The sequence below is a fragment of the Aptenodytes forsteri genome, unplaced genomic scaffold (assembly GCF_000699145.1).
Source record: "Aptenodytes forsteri isolate BGI_AS27 unplaced genomic scaffold, ASM69914v1 Scaffold153, whole genome shotgun sequence".
Classification (NCBI taxonomy): Eukaryota; Metazoa; Chordata; class Aves; order Sphenisciformes; family Spheniscidae; genus Aptenodytes; species Aptenodytes forsteri.
Genome location: NW_008796178.1, coordinates 1,903,388 through 1,921,980, shown reverse-complemented (window position 1 = coordinate 1,921,980; position 18,593 = coordinate 1,903,388). Strand labels below are relative to the sequence as shown.

Below are 18,593 nucleotides of genomic sequence, written 5' to 3'. Positions count from 1 at the left end.
AAATGGAAAATTGGGAACAGTGCCCCGTGCATTCCTGTGTGTGCTCAGTGCATCGATCGGCTGCCAGGTTTGTGTTGGAAGAACACACGCCCTGGGGGAGGCCGAGCAGAAAGGGAGTGGTGCTTTGGGGAAAGAAAAAATCTACTAAAAGATTTATTACCTACCATTCACTCCCAAGTTTGATTCTGACTGTTGCATAACACTTTTAATCCCCGGCTAAGTAAATACGCAGCCACTTAAGAAGGGGGAAAAAACCAACAACTTTTTGCATGATGAATAATAAAGTCTTTTGAACGATGCATAAACAGTTTTCTGGTTCTGCCAGAGCCCTCTGCCAATTAGTCAGAGTGCAGCTGATGAATCATGAGACACATTCTGTGAAACGTTCAAAAATTTGGACCCTGCTAAGTGTTCCTGAAAGCCAGTGAGACCCCCCACAGCTGCTAAACCAGTGGCTGCCAGTCAGTTGAGTTTCCGAGAGATGTATTTGCAATGGAGTGCTTTTTGGTGAATTTTAGTTTTCATTTGGGGTAAATTCAGGTTACCATTTATAATCTCAAATTAGATTGTTATAGCCCTCGCCTTTGTACTGAATACACAGGGAGGTTGACTTTTGATAGCCTTGTGCAGAAAATTACTTTCTGCTCTCTAATGAGGTGGCTTGAGGTAAATGGCACTTACAATTCTTCTTCTATAATACTCTGAAGATCCTTAGTCTTTTCTTAATGTTTCTTTTTTGAAATACCAGACTAGAAGATCTCTTTTTTTAATTAGAGTTTAGATTCTGGGTCACAGGAAAGAACAACTAGATTCAAGCAGTGGCTTGCTGAGCTGCTACAGGCAGCCTAATGCAGCCTTAGGTTCAATATATGAAATGGCTGCATTTTGAAGTATCGTGATCTGACTCATTGCTGGTAAACTCTAGACAGTGGTTGAAAATAGTAGATTTTTTTTGATAGCAAGGTAGAACAGAAATCTGGAATTTGGCTTTATTCAAAATTTCCTCTGAAACTGTAGCCATGCTTCATATCAACAGCACAAAGGTTTTTCATATTTTGCATTTTTATCCTCCACTGTACCTGAAACTGTGACCTAAAAGCAACAAAGAAAAGTGTGTTTGAGTATTGAAAAATGTACTCAATCCAACAACTCCTGAATTTCTGTAGTTAGATCATAAGCAAAGGTGCTTTGATCAGAACCAGGGATGAGGAACTGTTTTGGTAAGGGTGTTAGCTTTGTATTGGCTATGAAAGATGCTATACTGAAGTTCCTTCTGTCAATGGAGTTTTCTGACAATGGGACCATGAAAGCAGCACCAGGCGCTGTGGTGGATCCTGCTGCTGCTGCTTAAAAGAGCTGAGAACACTGCACTGGCCAGAGCCATGAAGGTCAGCATAGTCAAAGCAATTTCCATAGCCACCGAGGTTTCCGACAAACCACTAGACTCAGACTGTATAACTTAAAAGTTTGCGAACTCACAAAGCTCTGACCCAGATACTCAATCTGCTCAAGCATTATAGTCTTGATGACCCTTCCACTAGTAATAGATCATTGATGTCATTCTGTTTTCTGGTTTTATCAATTACTAGATCTTATTTAGGGAGTGTTGATTTTATTTAATTGTGTAGCAAAGAAATTAAAATTTTGGTCCTCAAATCAAGAGGGTAGATACTTAACATACGCTAACATGTAGGTAAAACATAGCCTAGAGCAGTAACCTTGAAATCCCCCCTTGATCAGGGGGATGGAACACCTCTCCTATGAAGAAGGGCTGAGAGAGTTGGGGTTGTTCAGCCTGGAGAAGAGAAGGCTCCAGGGAGACCTTATTGCAGCCTGTCAGTACTTAAAGGGGGCTGATAAGAAAGATGGCGGCAACCTTTTTAGCAGGGCCTGTTGCGACAGGACAAGGGGGAATGGCTTTAAACTAAAGGGGGGTAGATTTAGACTAGATATAAGGAAGACATTTTTTATGCTGAAGGTGGTGAAACACTGGCCCAGGTTGCCCAGAGAGGTGGTGGATGCCCCATCCCTGGAAACATTCCAGGTCAGGTTGGACGGGGCTCTGAGCAACCTGATCTAGTTGAAGATGTCCCTGCCCATGGCAGGGGGGTTGGACTAGATGATCTTTAGAGGTCCCTTCCAACCCAAACTATTCTATGATTCTATAAATATGCAGACACGATGCTAATAAACTGTGTTTTCCTAATAACTGTTCTAAACAATTAGTGTATCGTAGATAGTATGGCGTAATCTCTACCATTTTTAGTGAGAATGTTTCTAAAAGCTGTTATTCAGACCCTGAGCATTGAGCCCTCAGTAGCGCAGTACCAGTTACTGCATTCAGTGAGCAGTACTAGTAACTGCTGATAAAACAAAATATTCATTGGCAGCCTCCTCTCATTTCCTCAAGGATGCCTTCCTACGGGATGCCCATATGCAGAGGTCTAGGTTGTTGTCAGCAAGAGCTCTGTACGCCTGGACTGTGACCCTGGTAGTTACGCATCTTCGTAAAATACAAGGCTGCCACATACTAAACTTTTGAGATCGATAACCCGTGTTTTTACCACCCTAGCACCAATGTAGTTATTTTCCAAATGCTCTAAAAACTATGCAGTAGATGATGTCTGTCATTAGGTTATAAATTTTTTTAAAATCTGCTTTTCGTAATCCACCTCCAGTAGTAATTTACTTTTCAACCCTCCATGTTCTTCTGCAAACACGCAGAACAACTAGAATGTTGGTTTATGCCGTTTGAATACAAATCCTCTGAGCAACATCAAACATTGTTTTAGGACGTGCTGGCACCCCCGTGTCTCCTGGGTCATTCCCTATCTTTTCAAACATCACATCTATAACTTTTCTTACTCTAGGAACATTTGATCATAGAATTCTTTTAAGCAGCCTCTTTTATTCATCTCTTCTTCCAGCTAACATTAATATCGTTCAAGGATGTGCATTCCACCTTTTGGTTAATTTTGGAGATACAAATTAGAACCTTATGACAAACCTTGGTTTTTCTTTTTTTTTCATCTTCTTTCCCTGTAGTGCCCCACTGTTTGCTAAGGCTTTTGTTTGCAGATGCCTTTGGATGCCTGCCAGAATAGGAGCAACATACTGAGATACGTGGTGAAACCTCAGTTGGGAGAGTGTCTGGATTTTTTGGGGCGTTAATTTGTGTTACAAGACCCCCAGTTCTGACAGACTGCTTATAAATATTGTGTATTTTCAGCTGGCACTTCCTGAGATGTATACATAGGAAACGTTTAATTGCCTGCGAAATATGGGTAATAGGAGCTAGCAGCTCTGTCGCTGAACTCGCCCCATCCTGCATGCCACATACTGCTGATTTTTTTTTTTTTTTACTTTTTTCCCTCCCACGTATTCACTCAATGAACAAGTTGCATAGCTGAGAGCTAGTCGCAGTTCAGATTGGATTGAAACTCATAAATGTGCTACTCCACAGAGATCTTTAATAAAAGGCAAAACATTTATAGGATCTGAAGAGAAGCCCGGGCGGTCTGGGCATCTGCAGCACCAACATGTTACATCAGAGTATTTCATTATGTTAATGGGAAGACAGTTTGACCAGAAGCCTTCCACGGCACCAGAACCTTATTCTGGCAAAATTCTCTCGCTGTTTTTTTCAACAAGGATTGATTCTAGATGTGCTCATTGAATACTAGATATCCTGCGATCAGAAGAAGATTGAACAATGACCTGTTGGTGATATCCGTGGAATCAGGAATATACTTTCTGCAGTCTCAAAGGAGCTGGTTTCTCATTTCAATTTTGTTGCCTTCTAAATCACCTCTTTTCTTAGTCATCAGCCTCTCCCTTAGAAGAACTCCCCAAATTTTGTCAAGTCCAAACTTGGACCAACAGCAGTGTGAACACTGAGGCATCATAATGTCCTCATTGTATAATCCGTATGTAACGCACACAAAATAGTCATAGTCTTTACAAAGACACTTTGCCGTAGGGTATTAGTGATGCATCAGACAAGGAACTGGCACTTCGGTTTCACTGGCAGTTAATGCAAGAAAAGACTTGATAACTAATAGTAAAGATGCTGAACTAGTATCCTTCAGAGTTTTTTAGACATCTACTCTATCTGCCTATCTGAAAAGTTGATTTGAAAGAACTGTGAAATGCTAAAGAAAAGATATTTGAAATATTTTTTTCCACTGGAATTATGTTGCCTAGTATTATAAATTCTAGTCTTGATAAGCCAACTAAGTTAAGCCATCCTCAGAAAAATAAATTTATTCCCATGTAAAAGATAGAAATACTATCTTTAATAGAAAAACATTTGTGCATTCTTAATTTTCTTGCGTTATTATCTAAAGATTGCTTTCGGTTTAGTGTAAAGGAATTTCCACAGCAGCTCATAATCCATTTTAATTTCATTAATAGGAAATTATGCTAAAATTCATTTCTCACTGAAAATTAAAAAAAGCCCTCGCACGTCAGAGCATTGTTGTCTATTTGGTTAGCACCTGCAGCTAGTGAAGCGTCCTTGGATTATTTTATATGGGGGACAGACTAATCTATGATGATGATTATTTAGTTGTTCTTGAGATCTTAGTGAACTCAATTTGTAACAAGACAAAAAAAACCCACGAACATTTGTACTCTTATGTACAGCGAGCAGGAAAACTATTGTATCTGGTTATTCCAGAGTACTTATACTAACTTACTTACACCTTCGTTACAGTATTCAGCTTTTAGACAGAATCTCTACGTTCCTCCAGAACCATAAAAACCTCTGCTCTTACGTTCTGCGTACATTTACCCTTTTTCTTGAAGTAATCTGAAAAAAATAAGAAAGCTGATACCAAACAGGACGTACTGACTCTGTCAGCCGATGAAGCGAGGCACGTTTTTTATGTCAAACATATTTTTCTTTTGTTGCAGTGTTCATTTTTGCCTAAATTCTCCATTCATATAGAGACAAAATACGAGGACAACAAAGGAAGCAACGACACTGTAAGTATGACGGCTTTTGCAGAATTTTATTTCATCCTTTTCGTTAGCCATGTTCTGTAGCCGGGGGTTGTAGGTCCTTCAGTCTGGGAAAAAGGCCTAACCAGGCTTGTGTCTCTGCACCTGCCGGGGTATCCTGTCCACCAGCAGCTTGCCCGCCTGCAGAGTAGTTACCTCTACGGCACCGTGAGATGAAAGATCCGTGTACACAACTTCCCTTCTCCATCTGACATTCTGCTTGTTGCTTCTCCGAACACAACATAACTTACCTATGTGAATTTAGTCCCGATGAACGTTTATGGAGAGTAAAGAAAAGATTACCCTTTTTTTTCGGTGTAATTGTGTTCCACTTTATCTGTTTCAGAGTATTCTCTCTGAGTAAAGGGGGTTGAATTCAAAGGAGCTGTTAGGAAGAGCAAACAGGAAACTAAACAATGGTCAGAGATGAGACATCTCAGTAAACAACTTCCAGGGAACAATGGCTGGACTACTGAGGTGACGCTTTTGGCAATCACTTACCAAAAGTTCCAAAGTTCTCAGAGCTTAGAGATGAAAAGGATAATTAACTCTGCAAAATCCTGGCTAGAGGAAGGGTGGGAGCGAGTAGCCAGCAGCTGCTGATCGGGAGATGCTCGGGAGTAGAAGGCAGGAGGTCAGTCAGACTTTGCCCTGATGGGGGAGCAAAGCAGAGTCATACAACTTGCAAGAAAAGAATAACGTTCGATAAAGCCCGGTATGTAAAGTTTCAACCCGTGGATGAATACACAAATATGTTTTGATATGCTTCATTTTGGTATGATTTAAACAGCAATTTGTTGCAGACTTATGGGAAGAAGTTTCGTACAGGTGTGAAATACAGGTTAAAATGTCTGGAAAATTGATCTGTAATACAGAGACCTAAGGAAGGAGGATTTAAACTCATTCTTGAGAAAGAAGGCGGCAGTAAAGCAGGTTTTAAGGGGTGTGAGACACGGAGCCTTTCAGTTTCCAGGGGTGTCCCTCTGGCAGCCTTACAAAGGTTAAAGTGTTCTGTTCTCCAGATGGGAGGTACGTTTCCCGAACCGCCTTGGGCCTGTGTGTTAATAAGGCTGACAGCTGTTGCACTGTGTATGGCAGAATAATTACATGTAAAAGAAGGTATAATTTTGAATAATGTTTTTGGCATACAGACACTTTCCCAACGGGAACATGACAGAGATCATGTATTAGCCACCAGATACCAACAGCTTTCAGTCACTGCTAGTCTAAGCCAGATCCAGATCAGCGAGAGAGGAAAGAAAGGAAGTGCATTACATTACGTTACCGACTATATGAGCATTATGTAATTTATACACTTTTTTAATGTTCACTTCTGCTTTTTGGCAGCACTTTAATTCAGAGCAAGCCCACACCTCTGGTTTCGGGAGGGTGCAGACTAGTTTTCTGGTACATTACAATGTCAGCAGTGAGAAGACACGTTCTGTACCGATGCCTAACAGAGGAAGAACTGAAGCTACTTAATCAGTGAATTTTCAGTTTTTCTCCCCGTGTCAGCTTTGTGGCTAAAATACTATGAATCAAGCCCAGAATAGTACCCAACCAGTGAATTTAAGATGAAAGTAACGCAGAGGTAGGATACTCAGATGATGTAAATCAAAGAATCTCTACTCTGCTTGAATCCAGCTCTTCAAATGTAATTTTTACCAGAGTGTCAGTGGGGTGGTAATATATTACCTTTATACTGAGGTACCCGAGTCACAGACTGGGTAAGTATTTACCAAGATTAACAGATTTAATTGACCCTTACTTGAATTGAGGAGGAGAAAGAGAAGCTGAATTCGAGGGCTGCATTCCAGCCCTAACTTCCATGACTTTCTAATTCAGAGGGCTATGCTATTCGCTAGTGTGAACACAATAAATCAGTGGAAGATCTACATTTTTTTGCTGTTGATTCAGTGACATTGATCTGGTGACAGAGATGTGTCTGGTACAGCACTGAAATGCTGGAAGGTTAGTAAATACGGAGAGAGCTCACTGAGCCTGTGGAGAGACTTCTCTCTCCACAGAGAGAAACACCTCAGAACTAGGACTAAGAGTCGAACTTGTTTCTGTTACTCAATGGATAGGCTTAAACATCACTTAAGAAAATGTGAAGTGTATTTCTCCTTTGTATCAGACAAGTTTAGATTAAATTTTACTACATTTGCCCAGTCAGAAAACAACAGGAAACATAGCATCCATTTCTATAGATTTCTGTAGGTACACTATATTTTTCTTCATTGCAATTATCAACCTTGGCTGATGAAGAAATAATTAATCCAAAAAATACTTCTGTGAATTTTGCAGTCGTAATGCAAAATATATTGAATGAATACTAATATTGCAGTGATGAGGGTAATAATGCATGTCTGATTTTAACTCAGCTATGTCTAGATATATTTTTTGAGACCATACAGGTTTTTTGAAATCTCTGAACTCTGATCTATTCTTCATTTCCATGCTATCTAATAAAGTAGATGTTGATTGTAAAAAGCAATAATTAGATATAAGGATACTAAAGCTAATTCCATTGATTAGTGGAAGAAAGCAATATAAATGCTCTCGGGTTCCTGTTGTCATTTAGCAGGCTAGTATATTATTAGAATTATTTTATTTAACATGTTGCATTGCCTGATAAAATTCCACCTAACTACCGCACTATATCTTGATGCAAAAGTCGTCCTGATTTGTCTTCCCAATTGTCATGATAGAAGAAACTAGTGAAAGATAACGGTATCTGTTGTGGAACTTGACTTTTCTATGTCTAAGACTCTGTCATCATTTTAACCTATTTTAAATGTACTTAGAGCACTATATCATAGTTTCTGATCTTTAACATGTTGCATTGCCTGATAAAATTCCACCTAACTACCGCACTATATCTTGATGCAAAAGTCGTCCTGATTTGTCTTCCCAATTGTCATGATAGAAGAAACTAGTGAAAGATAACGGTATCTGTTGTGGAACTTGACTTTTCTATGTCTAAGACTCTGTCATCATTTTAACCTATTTTAAATGTACTTAGAGCACTATATCACTTAGTTTCTGATTTTTCCAAGTTATTTATTACTTTTAATACTGTATATTTCCTTGCATTTTGTTGTAAATAAACTACCAACAATTATTCTTTACAATTGTGGCTACTTCACTTTTCTTTTACTAGGTCTCCTCTAGCAAGGAACATATCCATTAACATTTCTGCCCCCAGCTCTGCAGGTCACTTCCTCAAAATTAAAAAGCACAAAGAATTGGCTTTGTAAGGAAAATTTAAACCACTTACAACATCTACTAGGTTTTGTTCTGCCTCAGCTTTTCAAAGATTTGATCAGGGCAGGTGCCCGTCAGTCTGGTGTCAGCCCATGCTTAAAGCACGGTTGTCCCATCTGTTGAAGTTTGCACTTGATTTGCACAAATATAAATACTGCCAGAAAGAACAATGGACAATAAAAACCCCTTTATTTAGATAAAACACTAATGAAGCTTGTGTAGATGGCAGTAGTGCAGTGCCATAAATCCATCCAGTTGTGATTTCTAGTGCTACAGCGCAGCTGATTTTGCTGTATTGCATCTAGATGTTCGCACGGCAACTCTCTTCTTAGAAAAACAGAGTCAGTGTTGGATGAACGTGTTAGTACATCAAACATTGTCACTGCTACCTTGCAGCTTTATAGCTTCACTAATAGTGTTAGAAACTAGAGCAATGAGTCTGGCCGTTCAGTCTTTCCTCTTACAGGTCTTTTAAAAAGTAAACTTCTTAGTTTAAAGAGAAATGTTATTTTTATTTTACTTTTATTTTAAATTACAAAATGTAAATGACACTGTAGGTGGTATCTGTAGAGTACGTGAAAATACTGCTTCCCTACTGCCTCTTTAGCTGCTTGCATAAGTCAAGGTTGCAGTGGGAACTGGGGGGAAGAGGGGAGTGCAGGTGCCTGCAACAGGCAGCTTCAGTGAACACAGACAAGCTATAAAAGTGCATGTTAACCACTCAGTGCACACTTTTTTCCCCGTAAGAAAAATTAGCAATTAGGGAATTTGCATACGGATCCACAAAGTCTGTGTTTTCAATATTAAAACCGTAAGTTAAATACAAGAGAATTCTTAAGGTTATCTAATTAATGAAGCGGTCAGAAATCACAGGCAGGGGTGGTATAAGTTACTGCTTGTTTGTGAATAAATGATTAGTCTGTGGTTTTCATGGACAGACTCTGTTAACCTTTCTCTATTTGGGCAGATACTGTTTTCTTTTAACAGTCTATTGATTGGTCACTATTTATGTCACATAAGGCTAACTTTATTCTAAAGGGTGTATGCCTCTCCCTTTTCTCCCATCTCTATTCTTACTATTTCAGTGTACGCTACAGACATACATTTTGTTTATTTTTAATTTTAGTGGGGAATGCACCAACTTAGGCTTTCTGTTGATTACGAAGGATCCACCGCATGGCTCTAGTGGCTGGTGTAATCAACGCACTATGATCTCGCGCACTGCGGCACCCTGTCTGTTCTTGCATGTCACAGTCTAGTCCTGGTGAAAATTTCTAAAAAGCCATCTGTAGCTGAAGGTAGAGCAGGGGCGAAGTGAGGGCAGACGCTGTTCGAGCAAAGCACTGAGTCACAGAGACATTTCAATTTTCCTATTTGTTGCAGAAGGATCGTTATGTTTGACTGGGTTTTGTTGGTTTGGTTTGGTTTCTTAGTCACAGAATTAATTTCTGCTGATACTTGGGCAGTGAATTTTTACCATCTGATAGTGTCTGGAGAAAGTAAAAAAGCACAGCTTGTAAAAATAACCCAATAGTTGTCAATAACGGAAATTCACTGTATGTAAAACTTCAGTGCCTTGCTCTTTGTAGCGTAACATTTTGCTCTGGAAAACTCAATGGCTGGCTCTTGATTATTAAAGAATAACATGCAAGATCTTAAAATAGCATAGTCTGTCTTTTTGTTAAGGGGCCGTGATATTTATTAGCAAGAATAACATTATTCTTAAGACTAATGAAGGTGTGGAGTAAAGATTTTGAGGTAGAGTTATATTTCAGGATGACAAAGTATGGGTATCATTGGGAACGTTTTTGTAAGTATATGTCTCAGTAATAGTGATAAAGTCATCCGAGCTACAGCACTAATTCTTTGTCAATCAAGAGAAAAATATATTATCAATGTGTTTCTTGCCTTTCAAAGATAATAGTGTTGAAAATGCGCGTCTCGGAATGGCCATTTGCCAAATGAAAACAAGAGGCAGTTCTGTATTCCACAGAGTTATAAATTAACACCAGTGTCATTTGACACATTAATAGCTTGAGCACGCTAAAACCAGCCAGCTAAGAGCAGATATTTTTTGATATGCAACCTATGTAAATTGCAGTGCCATCATCTAAAGTTAGAAAATCCTTTCCTGGCAGTGAGTTCTAATTCTGCAGCCCTACAAGTGACCGAGGATGCAGCATTGGGTCATTCGTCATGCTTCATCCTTAGTGTGCATTTCTGAAGTGTGGGCTGTGAATCATTTGACTGAAGTAAAATAAATCTTAGGTATGGCCAACGAAGAAGAAAAGCCATTTCTAGTTTCGCTCTTTTTAGGATGTTTTTTTCCCCTATTTTTTGTCTCCTATCTTAGTAACATGAAACTAGGTTGTAACAAACTTCAATATAGCACATGTAAATTAAATGTAAATTCACTATTTAAGGAAACTGCCATGAAACACCGATTTCAGCCGAAATGGATTCGGCTGTGCCCTGGCTTAGCCTCACTGCACTACAGGATATCGTTCTGTAAATTGTCTAAAGGATTGCTAGGCATCACTGCAAAGTATGTCAAAATCAAAGCTAGGGTCACTTTTAGGGATGATTTTATTTGCACCTGGGCTTTTTCTGTATGATGGTATCGAGCATCTGTTTGTCTCCTGTATAACTTGCAATGGAATATCTTGATTTTGTGAAGCTTTCCCCCTCTAATAAGTCTCAAAAAATACAGGCGAACAAGTGGAGAGGTTAGCCTAAAATTCCTTCTGTGTGAAGAGCTCTCTTTTTGTTGAACCGAGCTACAAATAGCATGTCCCAAGCACATACGGCTATCGCAGAACATAAGATAAGGCCGATACTGACAGAGAGTGTGAACAAGTAATATGGTTGTGCCTCTACTTTTTGATTTTTCTAAATGAACTACTGAAGTTAACTAGTAAATCTAGCACTTGAAATAGATGTGACTTTAAAAAAACTAATCCCAGTGAATATTATTGATAGTGTATTATGGTCTGGGAAGCATAGCTACTTTGACATAATTACATAAAAATACGTTTCTCCGTTCAGAAAGTACAAAGCTAAATGAGATATTTCACAAGAGATGGAATAATTGAGGAGTCGTGACATGGAGATAAAAAGGAGGAGGGAGCAAGGCTGCTGATAAATATGTAACTGCCTCTGTGAGTTCCACTCTGCGGCAGACAGTGATATTCCCCTGCTGTTCAGTGAGCCAAATTTACTGCTCTCGGGGAGAGATTCGATCTTTTTCCACAGAAGAATTGCTCCCAATTATGTGTGTCCACATATATAGTTTTAGCCGGTGAACAGGTTGAAATTGGTCATTTCCTGTCATCTTTGCCCCAGTAAATCTCAAAAGCAAATTAACAGACTTTGGGGGTAACTGAGGTTGGAACATGACTTACGGAAAAGTTACACGCTGAATAAAACTCCATAGATGAAGTTCTGAGTAGATGGTGTTTTATTTCAGGCCAAATTTGCCTTCAGAAAACCGAGAGTTAAAGTGGACCAGATGACACAACCTGCGAAAGGATGCTGTAATAATAAATTGGAGACGAGCCAGTAGTTCTGACGATGGCAATCTAAGGAGATTAGAATTTCAAGTTGGAGAGAAGGTTTTGAGCAGGATTTTCCCTTTTTTAATAGAAAAAAAAAAAAAAAGAAAAAGCTTATTCTTGCAGTCCTTGCTGCAGTTATACCTCTAACTTTCACATACTATGAAATAGAGATTTAAACCGTCCTACAAATGATGGCTACGTATGTATTCTACTCGCAGAAAGCGCTCGTCATCATACAAATTGCTCAATACCTGCAAGTTGCATAGTTAGACTACATTTCAGGGATGAGAGAAAATGCAGAGAAAACCCAAAAGCTTCACTAAAATATTAATATTTGAATTAAAAAAGGAGCATATACTTTGCATATATGCATCTAAGCTCAGGGGCTCTTCTAGCTGCATACTGTATTTTTTCCATTTTCTTGAAGCTCAGTGACAATGAATCAATATAATAGTGAGAAAGGCAGAGATAAATATAATTTAATTTCAAATTCTAATGTTTAAAGATATTTTTGTCATGCCATTCACGTCATAGCCTACCTATCCCACTAAGATGTCATCTTGTGATGTCCAGCTACTGCAAAGTCAAGATTTAAGTTTGTTGGGATGCCTGTTGGCTTTGTTGGCAGGGTGGGGAAAACGGGAAGGCAGAGAGGGAAGAACAACGCTTTCAGGCATAGATATTGACTCAAAGAAGGATTTAATAGAAGAGGAAATTTGATTTATAGTAGAAATTCTCATCTCAATAAATTACATTTACGTGTTGTATATTGAACAATGTAGTCATTGTGGCTTAAGTTTGTAGGTGGGCACAGGTGCCTGATTACTTAGCACATGGGATCATAATCATGTTTGCTACTGTATTACCTGCCTGTAATTAATTTAGGAGTGCTCTCCTTTTTTGGAAAAAACCCTTTTAGCTCTTATCTGTTTCATTTCTCTGCGCTAGCTGCATTTCTCAGCAATGGCTGACTATCTGGATCTAACATAACAAGTAAGAAAAGCATAGAGATCTCTCACCTAAAGCCTCACGAGGGATGGAAGAAATAGCTTCCAGAAAAAACCACACCCATTTTCAAACTTGTTTGTTTACAGTATTGAATTTTCTATATAGGTTGCCTTATCACTTTCGTCTCTAGCAACTTGACTTTATTTCTAAGTCGACCTGTTATTTAACTGTTTCCACAGGAAATTTTATGTCCTGTACGTATTAGTGTTTAAAATGTGATTTACCTGCCTTATTACAGCCTTCTGACCCCAAACCCCTTCCACGCAGGCTGGTAGAAAAAACATTTTGCAGTAAAGACAGAGAAGAACAACTTTCCAGCTGGTAGTCCCTCGAATACCTTCTTTGCTTGTGATGATAGAAAAAAAACCATCACAAGAGTGAATCGTGTATTACGGAACACAGCCAAGCCAAACAGGCAGAGATTTGACCCTCGGAGTCCTGGCAGTGCAGATGAGCGAGGAGTTTGCCAGTGTGAATGTCATCAATGGATTCAGCTGGGTCTGGCTTTATACTACTTCTATCCAAACCAGGTCAGCTGTGGTGATTGGCCATAAAGGTTAAATTTTGGATTAGCTACATCTGAATGAGGCTGAAGCCAGCAACTTAGTCTGAAGGTAGAAGAAAAAGAAGCAAAATGGGAAAGGAGCTTGTAGAATAGAAGATACTCAATTTGTTGTTGACTTACCATCGTTTCATAACCTGACTTTCTGTTCTGGCTTTGGCTCCAAGGAAAAGAGAAGTTACCAGCAAAGTATGTGCTAGGACACGTCATTGTAGGCCTTGAGGAAAACAAAGGAAGGAAATTTAAATACACCAGCACTTATATTTCTGCAGTGTCCCGTATGAACTTTCTTTCCTGAGGTACTAGAATCATCTGCCAGGCTTTTTTTGAAAATTTTCCCCAAAAGAAACTATTGACGATTGTGAAGATGACACAATTAAAACCTTTCTTCCACTTTTTGTCTAAATAATGATGAGTTTTCATTCCTCTTAGTGTATAAATGTTTGTCTGTTGTAGAAAAGCTGTCACACACCCCCAAAAAAAAAACCCTAAACCCACAGCAAAAAGGACACTTCAGCCTGACTGTTACTCTTTGTTTTCCATTTGATTGTGTATTTCAATCTCAGTTAATTACTTGGCTTCCAAATGTAAAGCCTGTCCAGTTCTTTCCAATATAATATTTAATATTCTGCCTTTCTACATCATCATCTTAAGGATACAGATTGTTCTCACCATTCATTTTCTGCACATTTGCAAATACAGTTGCACAGATTGGGAGCCTTATGCTTCTTTTCGTGGCCTTTAATCTCTTCCTTTAAAACTTCTAAATTTCTCTAGTCTCTTTGATCACAAACACAATAAACCCATCCTCCCTACAGGTTTTAAGACAATCCCAGATTATGTGGCTAGGAGAGGCAATAAGAGAATTGGAGCTAAGAAAGAAATCAGTCTTGTTCTCTAATGACTTCTTATTTTCTACTGCTGATAGTATGAGAAGATTAAGGCTCTATCTGCAAATCTTGTGAGGACAATCTAAGAAGGGGAGAAGCATAAATGATTAGACAACAACTTCTGCCAGCCAAGGGAAGTGAGAATGTCACTCAACAAACTTTTGGAACGGAGGAAACGGTCAGAGATAGTCTAAGCAGCAAATAAGGCGTAGTTGAAACAGTTGAAAAATTCCTCCTGGTTTTGACAGATTGGCAAAGGCATCTGTCATCCCCGCTTCTATTAAAGCATTTTAAAGAGAGAAAAAGAATTTAAAACTATATTACTTAGAGGTGCAATATGGGGATCAAGCCTGTGATAGAGCAGGGCACGTTTCTTCAGATAAGATATTGGGTAACAGTCCCAATCTAGGTCCTTGCAAACGTGCAGAGATAGGCATGTGCTTAAATTTATTAGGCTTGTACTTAAACCACGTACTGATTCAGAGCCTCAGCTGACCTGGTAACATCCATTTAAGAGAAATTGCTATTATTTTATTTAAAGCTTAGAGATTATGGTGAAATGCATCTTGTTCCAAAAATAGTTCAACTGCTTTCATCAAGGGACTGCTCTCTGTATCTGAACTTGTTTAGGAAAAAAGCAAGCGAGGAACCTTTTTATAAAGCAACCTATATTATATGTATATAAAACATAACAGTTGTTTTAAAAAATGTACCCCAATTCTAAGAAAGAGCACTGCAGGGGAATGATCTCAGCTCAAATTTGTTCAAATAATCAACGTTATTTTTTGCAAAACATGGATTGGAGAAGGAAAATAAGCACACAAATAAAAACAGACTGGAGTTTCCCTTTGTTCTGTTCTTCTGCAGTTTCAGACACGTTAACGTTTTATATCCAGTTCAGTAAGCATTCAGTGTTGCCTGGTTTATTCCGGTACTGTTAACTACCAAGACAAGTTAAAATTGTACAGTCAAACTTTAGCTTTTCATTTATTTGAATTGTGATTTCCTGAGCGGTGTCTTCTCACCAGCTGGTGTACTTGTTCATTGTAGTTCATTGCTCGCTTTGAATGCTTTACATGGGCAGCCGCAGTTCTTTCCGAAATAATAAAGTAGCATTCTTGATACTGAATAGTTGCTGACATTTTGTATTTTTAACTGTTCCTCTAGGGTGAAATGAAATTAAATTAACAGAGCGTTCCCTACGTTTATTTTAAAAAAAAGAAAACAAAAATATTTATGCTTCTTGGAAACATTAGCTATAGAACGTTGTGCCCCAAAGGAAAAATCACATCGTTAGCTTGTTACTGATCTTGACAGCGTATGCGCAACTTCCCTGAATTTTATGGCAGTAATTCATGATAGCCTTTTAACTAGTCGCTATTTCCAAGTCCCAGAATCATGAGTAGAAATTTATTGCAGACATAGCGTAAATCACATGGGTCACTAAGATGCCTAAATAATTAAATTATGGACACAGGCACAGAAGTATACTACGGGCATTTTCAAAATATACCCATCATTTCCCTTGCGTGGAACAAGAGACTTGGTGCTCAAAACCGGGTCCTAAAGGATTAAAATGAAAATAAGCTTTATGTGCGCACAAATGGATAGCGGAAGTTGCCAGCTTCCACTGAGGGCAGTTCAACCAACGTTGTGATTCTCGGTGTGACGGCAGCTTAGCCTGACTGGTTCACGCGACACACCTGCGTTCCACTCTTGTCCCTGGACTGAAAAGATTGGAAACAACCAGAGTCCAGAAAGTCAGGTTTTTTACACAGGATGGAATCTAGTTCAAAGATTAGGGAACACAGTAAAAACAATCCTAGTTGTTGACTTTACTACTTGTGACCGAAGCCTCTGTTCCAAAAAGTGCAAGGAGGACCAGGGGTGTGAGCAGTAAGTGCTGAACACGATGTGTTGCATTTAACAGTCCACTCTCTCTTGATCTGACGTAGTGGATTGTTCCCCAAAAAGTCTGTGGTGTCATTCATTCAAACTGGTGTTAACCTTGCTTAGGAACACCTTGCCTATATGTGATCCTGAGAACACCTATTTTCTTCCCTTTGATGTAAGCAGTACACGAGAGAATGTGACTGTGTCCCTGCAAAAACTTCAGTATCTTACGTCAGAAGCTGTTCAGGCGCAACCCTAAAATACATTATTCAAGTCACTGAGAATGGCTCGTAGTTATTCCACTGTTATTCCAGGTGGATTTTGTAAAGGTGTTGTTCTGTTACAGTCTTGAATTTCTTTAACTCTTGCAGATTTTTGACAATGAAGCTAAAGATCTGGAGCGAGAAGTTTGCTTTATTGATATTGCCAGCGATGAAATTCCTGAGCGCTATTACAAAGAATCAGAGGTAAGAGACAACTTGATTGTGAAATGGTGAAGAGGGGAATGTAAGAGGCTGCAGGAAAGCCTTGATAAGAATCAAAACGGTTTTATTTTTGTATGAAAACTTGCTGGTCGGTAGTATTTAAAAAGCTTTTGATTGGAGGAGAAGCTGATAGCAACCTCTCGATCTAGATTGCCTGACACTTTCTTTTGCGGATGATTCCTCCAACCTTTTGAAATGCTTTCATACCCTTGTCAGAACATATCCTGTACCAGACCTTTGATATTCAGCTGAATTCATTCAGAGTAGAAAAGGACTTTTCTTTGAATCGTGAAGCTCAGTTAAGTGTTTGCAGGTCTGAGCAGTTTTAAACATTACTGTTGTCCTTATTTGCATCCCACCCCAACTAATAAGTCATGCGAAGTGTCTAAGCCCAGGCCAAGGACAGATATGCTGGAGTGAGAATAGGGTTGATGCACAGTTGCTCGGAGGCGACCATGACACAAGACCGAGAGGGACTGAAGCATACTACGTGCTGCAGTAAATCTGCCAAAGAGCATCGGTGGCAGCAGACACATTCACTCTCTTAAAATTATCTTGAAAATTGCTCCCATGTATATTTGATAGCGCACATCTCTGAAGAGCATGTTTCTTTTAGGTCAATGCAATTCACTGTTTTGAAATCAGCGGCCACCATGCAAGTGAAGAGGAGGTCTCAAATGTTTTAACCTCAGACTTGAAAAATGATGGTTCACAAGAAGTAGCTAGAGAGGAATGATCAGATCTATGCTTGCATTTAATTTTGGAGATACGATTTGCCTCTGGAGCCAAGTATATATTCGTAGCTGGCAATGAGTGTGGCAGCTGTTTGACTATACAAAATGAGACTACATAATCATTTTTAGGATAGAAAATGAAGACTTGCCAATGAATATATTTCTATACCATAGGAGACATGAGTTTCAGACTAAAAAAGTCAGGTACTTGTTATCTCCCATTTATAGATCCTATTTCACATTTCATGTATGGGTCATAAAACAAAATTGGGTCTACAGTAGAACGAAAAGTAATTTTATTAGTTTCCTTACATAATGAAACCCGTCTGTTACGTACCAAAAACTACATAACACCTCATGAAACAGCTTATTGGTCCTATCATCTTATCTGAACTCCACGGTCTTCTGGTTCCATTTAGGAGTGAACTGCTGCATTTGACTGTGTTTTAAAGAAATCATGTAAGATTTTTCATCTTGGTGTGTGCACTTCCAGAAATTGTAAACATGAAGGTAACGTCTAGCTTTTCAGCTTTCCTTCCCATTTTTAATAGCCGACTATTAAGTAATTTCCATTTTAATAGCCGACTATTAAGCATAATTTCCATATGATTAATCTCACGATAATAGAAAAACAGCCTCATGTTAAGTGAGAAAAGAATTTCAGCATCTTTGTGTTGTTATTTCAAAGACAAATCTAGAGACCTGATTCCAAGCAAAATTTTAAATGGTTTTAAACAACAAAAATAGCCCAGCATCTGTTGTTTTTTCTGTACTGATGGATGATTTGTATGTTGGCTACCAAATTCTCTTTCAGAATTCATACAAAATAGTAAGAACACCTTAGCATTTAACTGTGCACATGCTGTAATTGATATTGAATTAATAATAGTTGAATTCAGTATCTTCCAAAGTTTACAAACTATGGGGTTTTTTATGCTACCATATGATTAATATGAAGCCAAACTCCCATTTCTGATGAGGCCTCTTTCATAATTTAGGGGCTATAAAAAGACTTTTAATGTTTGTAGATGTAATTTCCGTTTGTTTTCAATCAGAGCAGCAGAAAAAAGTAACTCTATGTAAATGAGAAACGGTCTGTGTTTTCCAAATAACGGTTTCAGAGATAACTGAAAACCATTTACTGTAAGCTTTCGAAAGGTAGTTTAGTTACACTAATAACAACAGTTTGGCTGCTTTTA

The 18,593-nt window shown here is 38.7% G+C and overlaps 1 protein-coding gene across 2 annotated transcripts in view; it reads left to right on the top strand.

The window, feature by feature from the left end:
- PITPNC1 (phosphatidylinositol transfer protein, cytoplasmic 1) overlaps positions 1–18,593 on the top strand; it is a 90,434-nt gene that overhangs the window by 52,659 nt on the left and 19,182 nt on the right. For both annotated transcript variants that reach the window (XM_009287707.2, XM_009287708.2), the window contains exons 5-6: positions 4,915–4,986; positions 16,547–16,642. In XM_009287707.2, the coding sequence (XP_009285982.1) occupies positions 4,915–4,986; positions 16,547–16,642 (168 nt within the window). The remainder of the gene's footprint in view (positions 1–4,914; positions 4,987–16,546; positions 16,643–18,593) is intronic.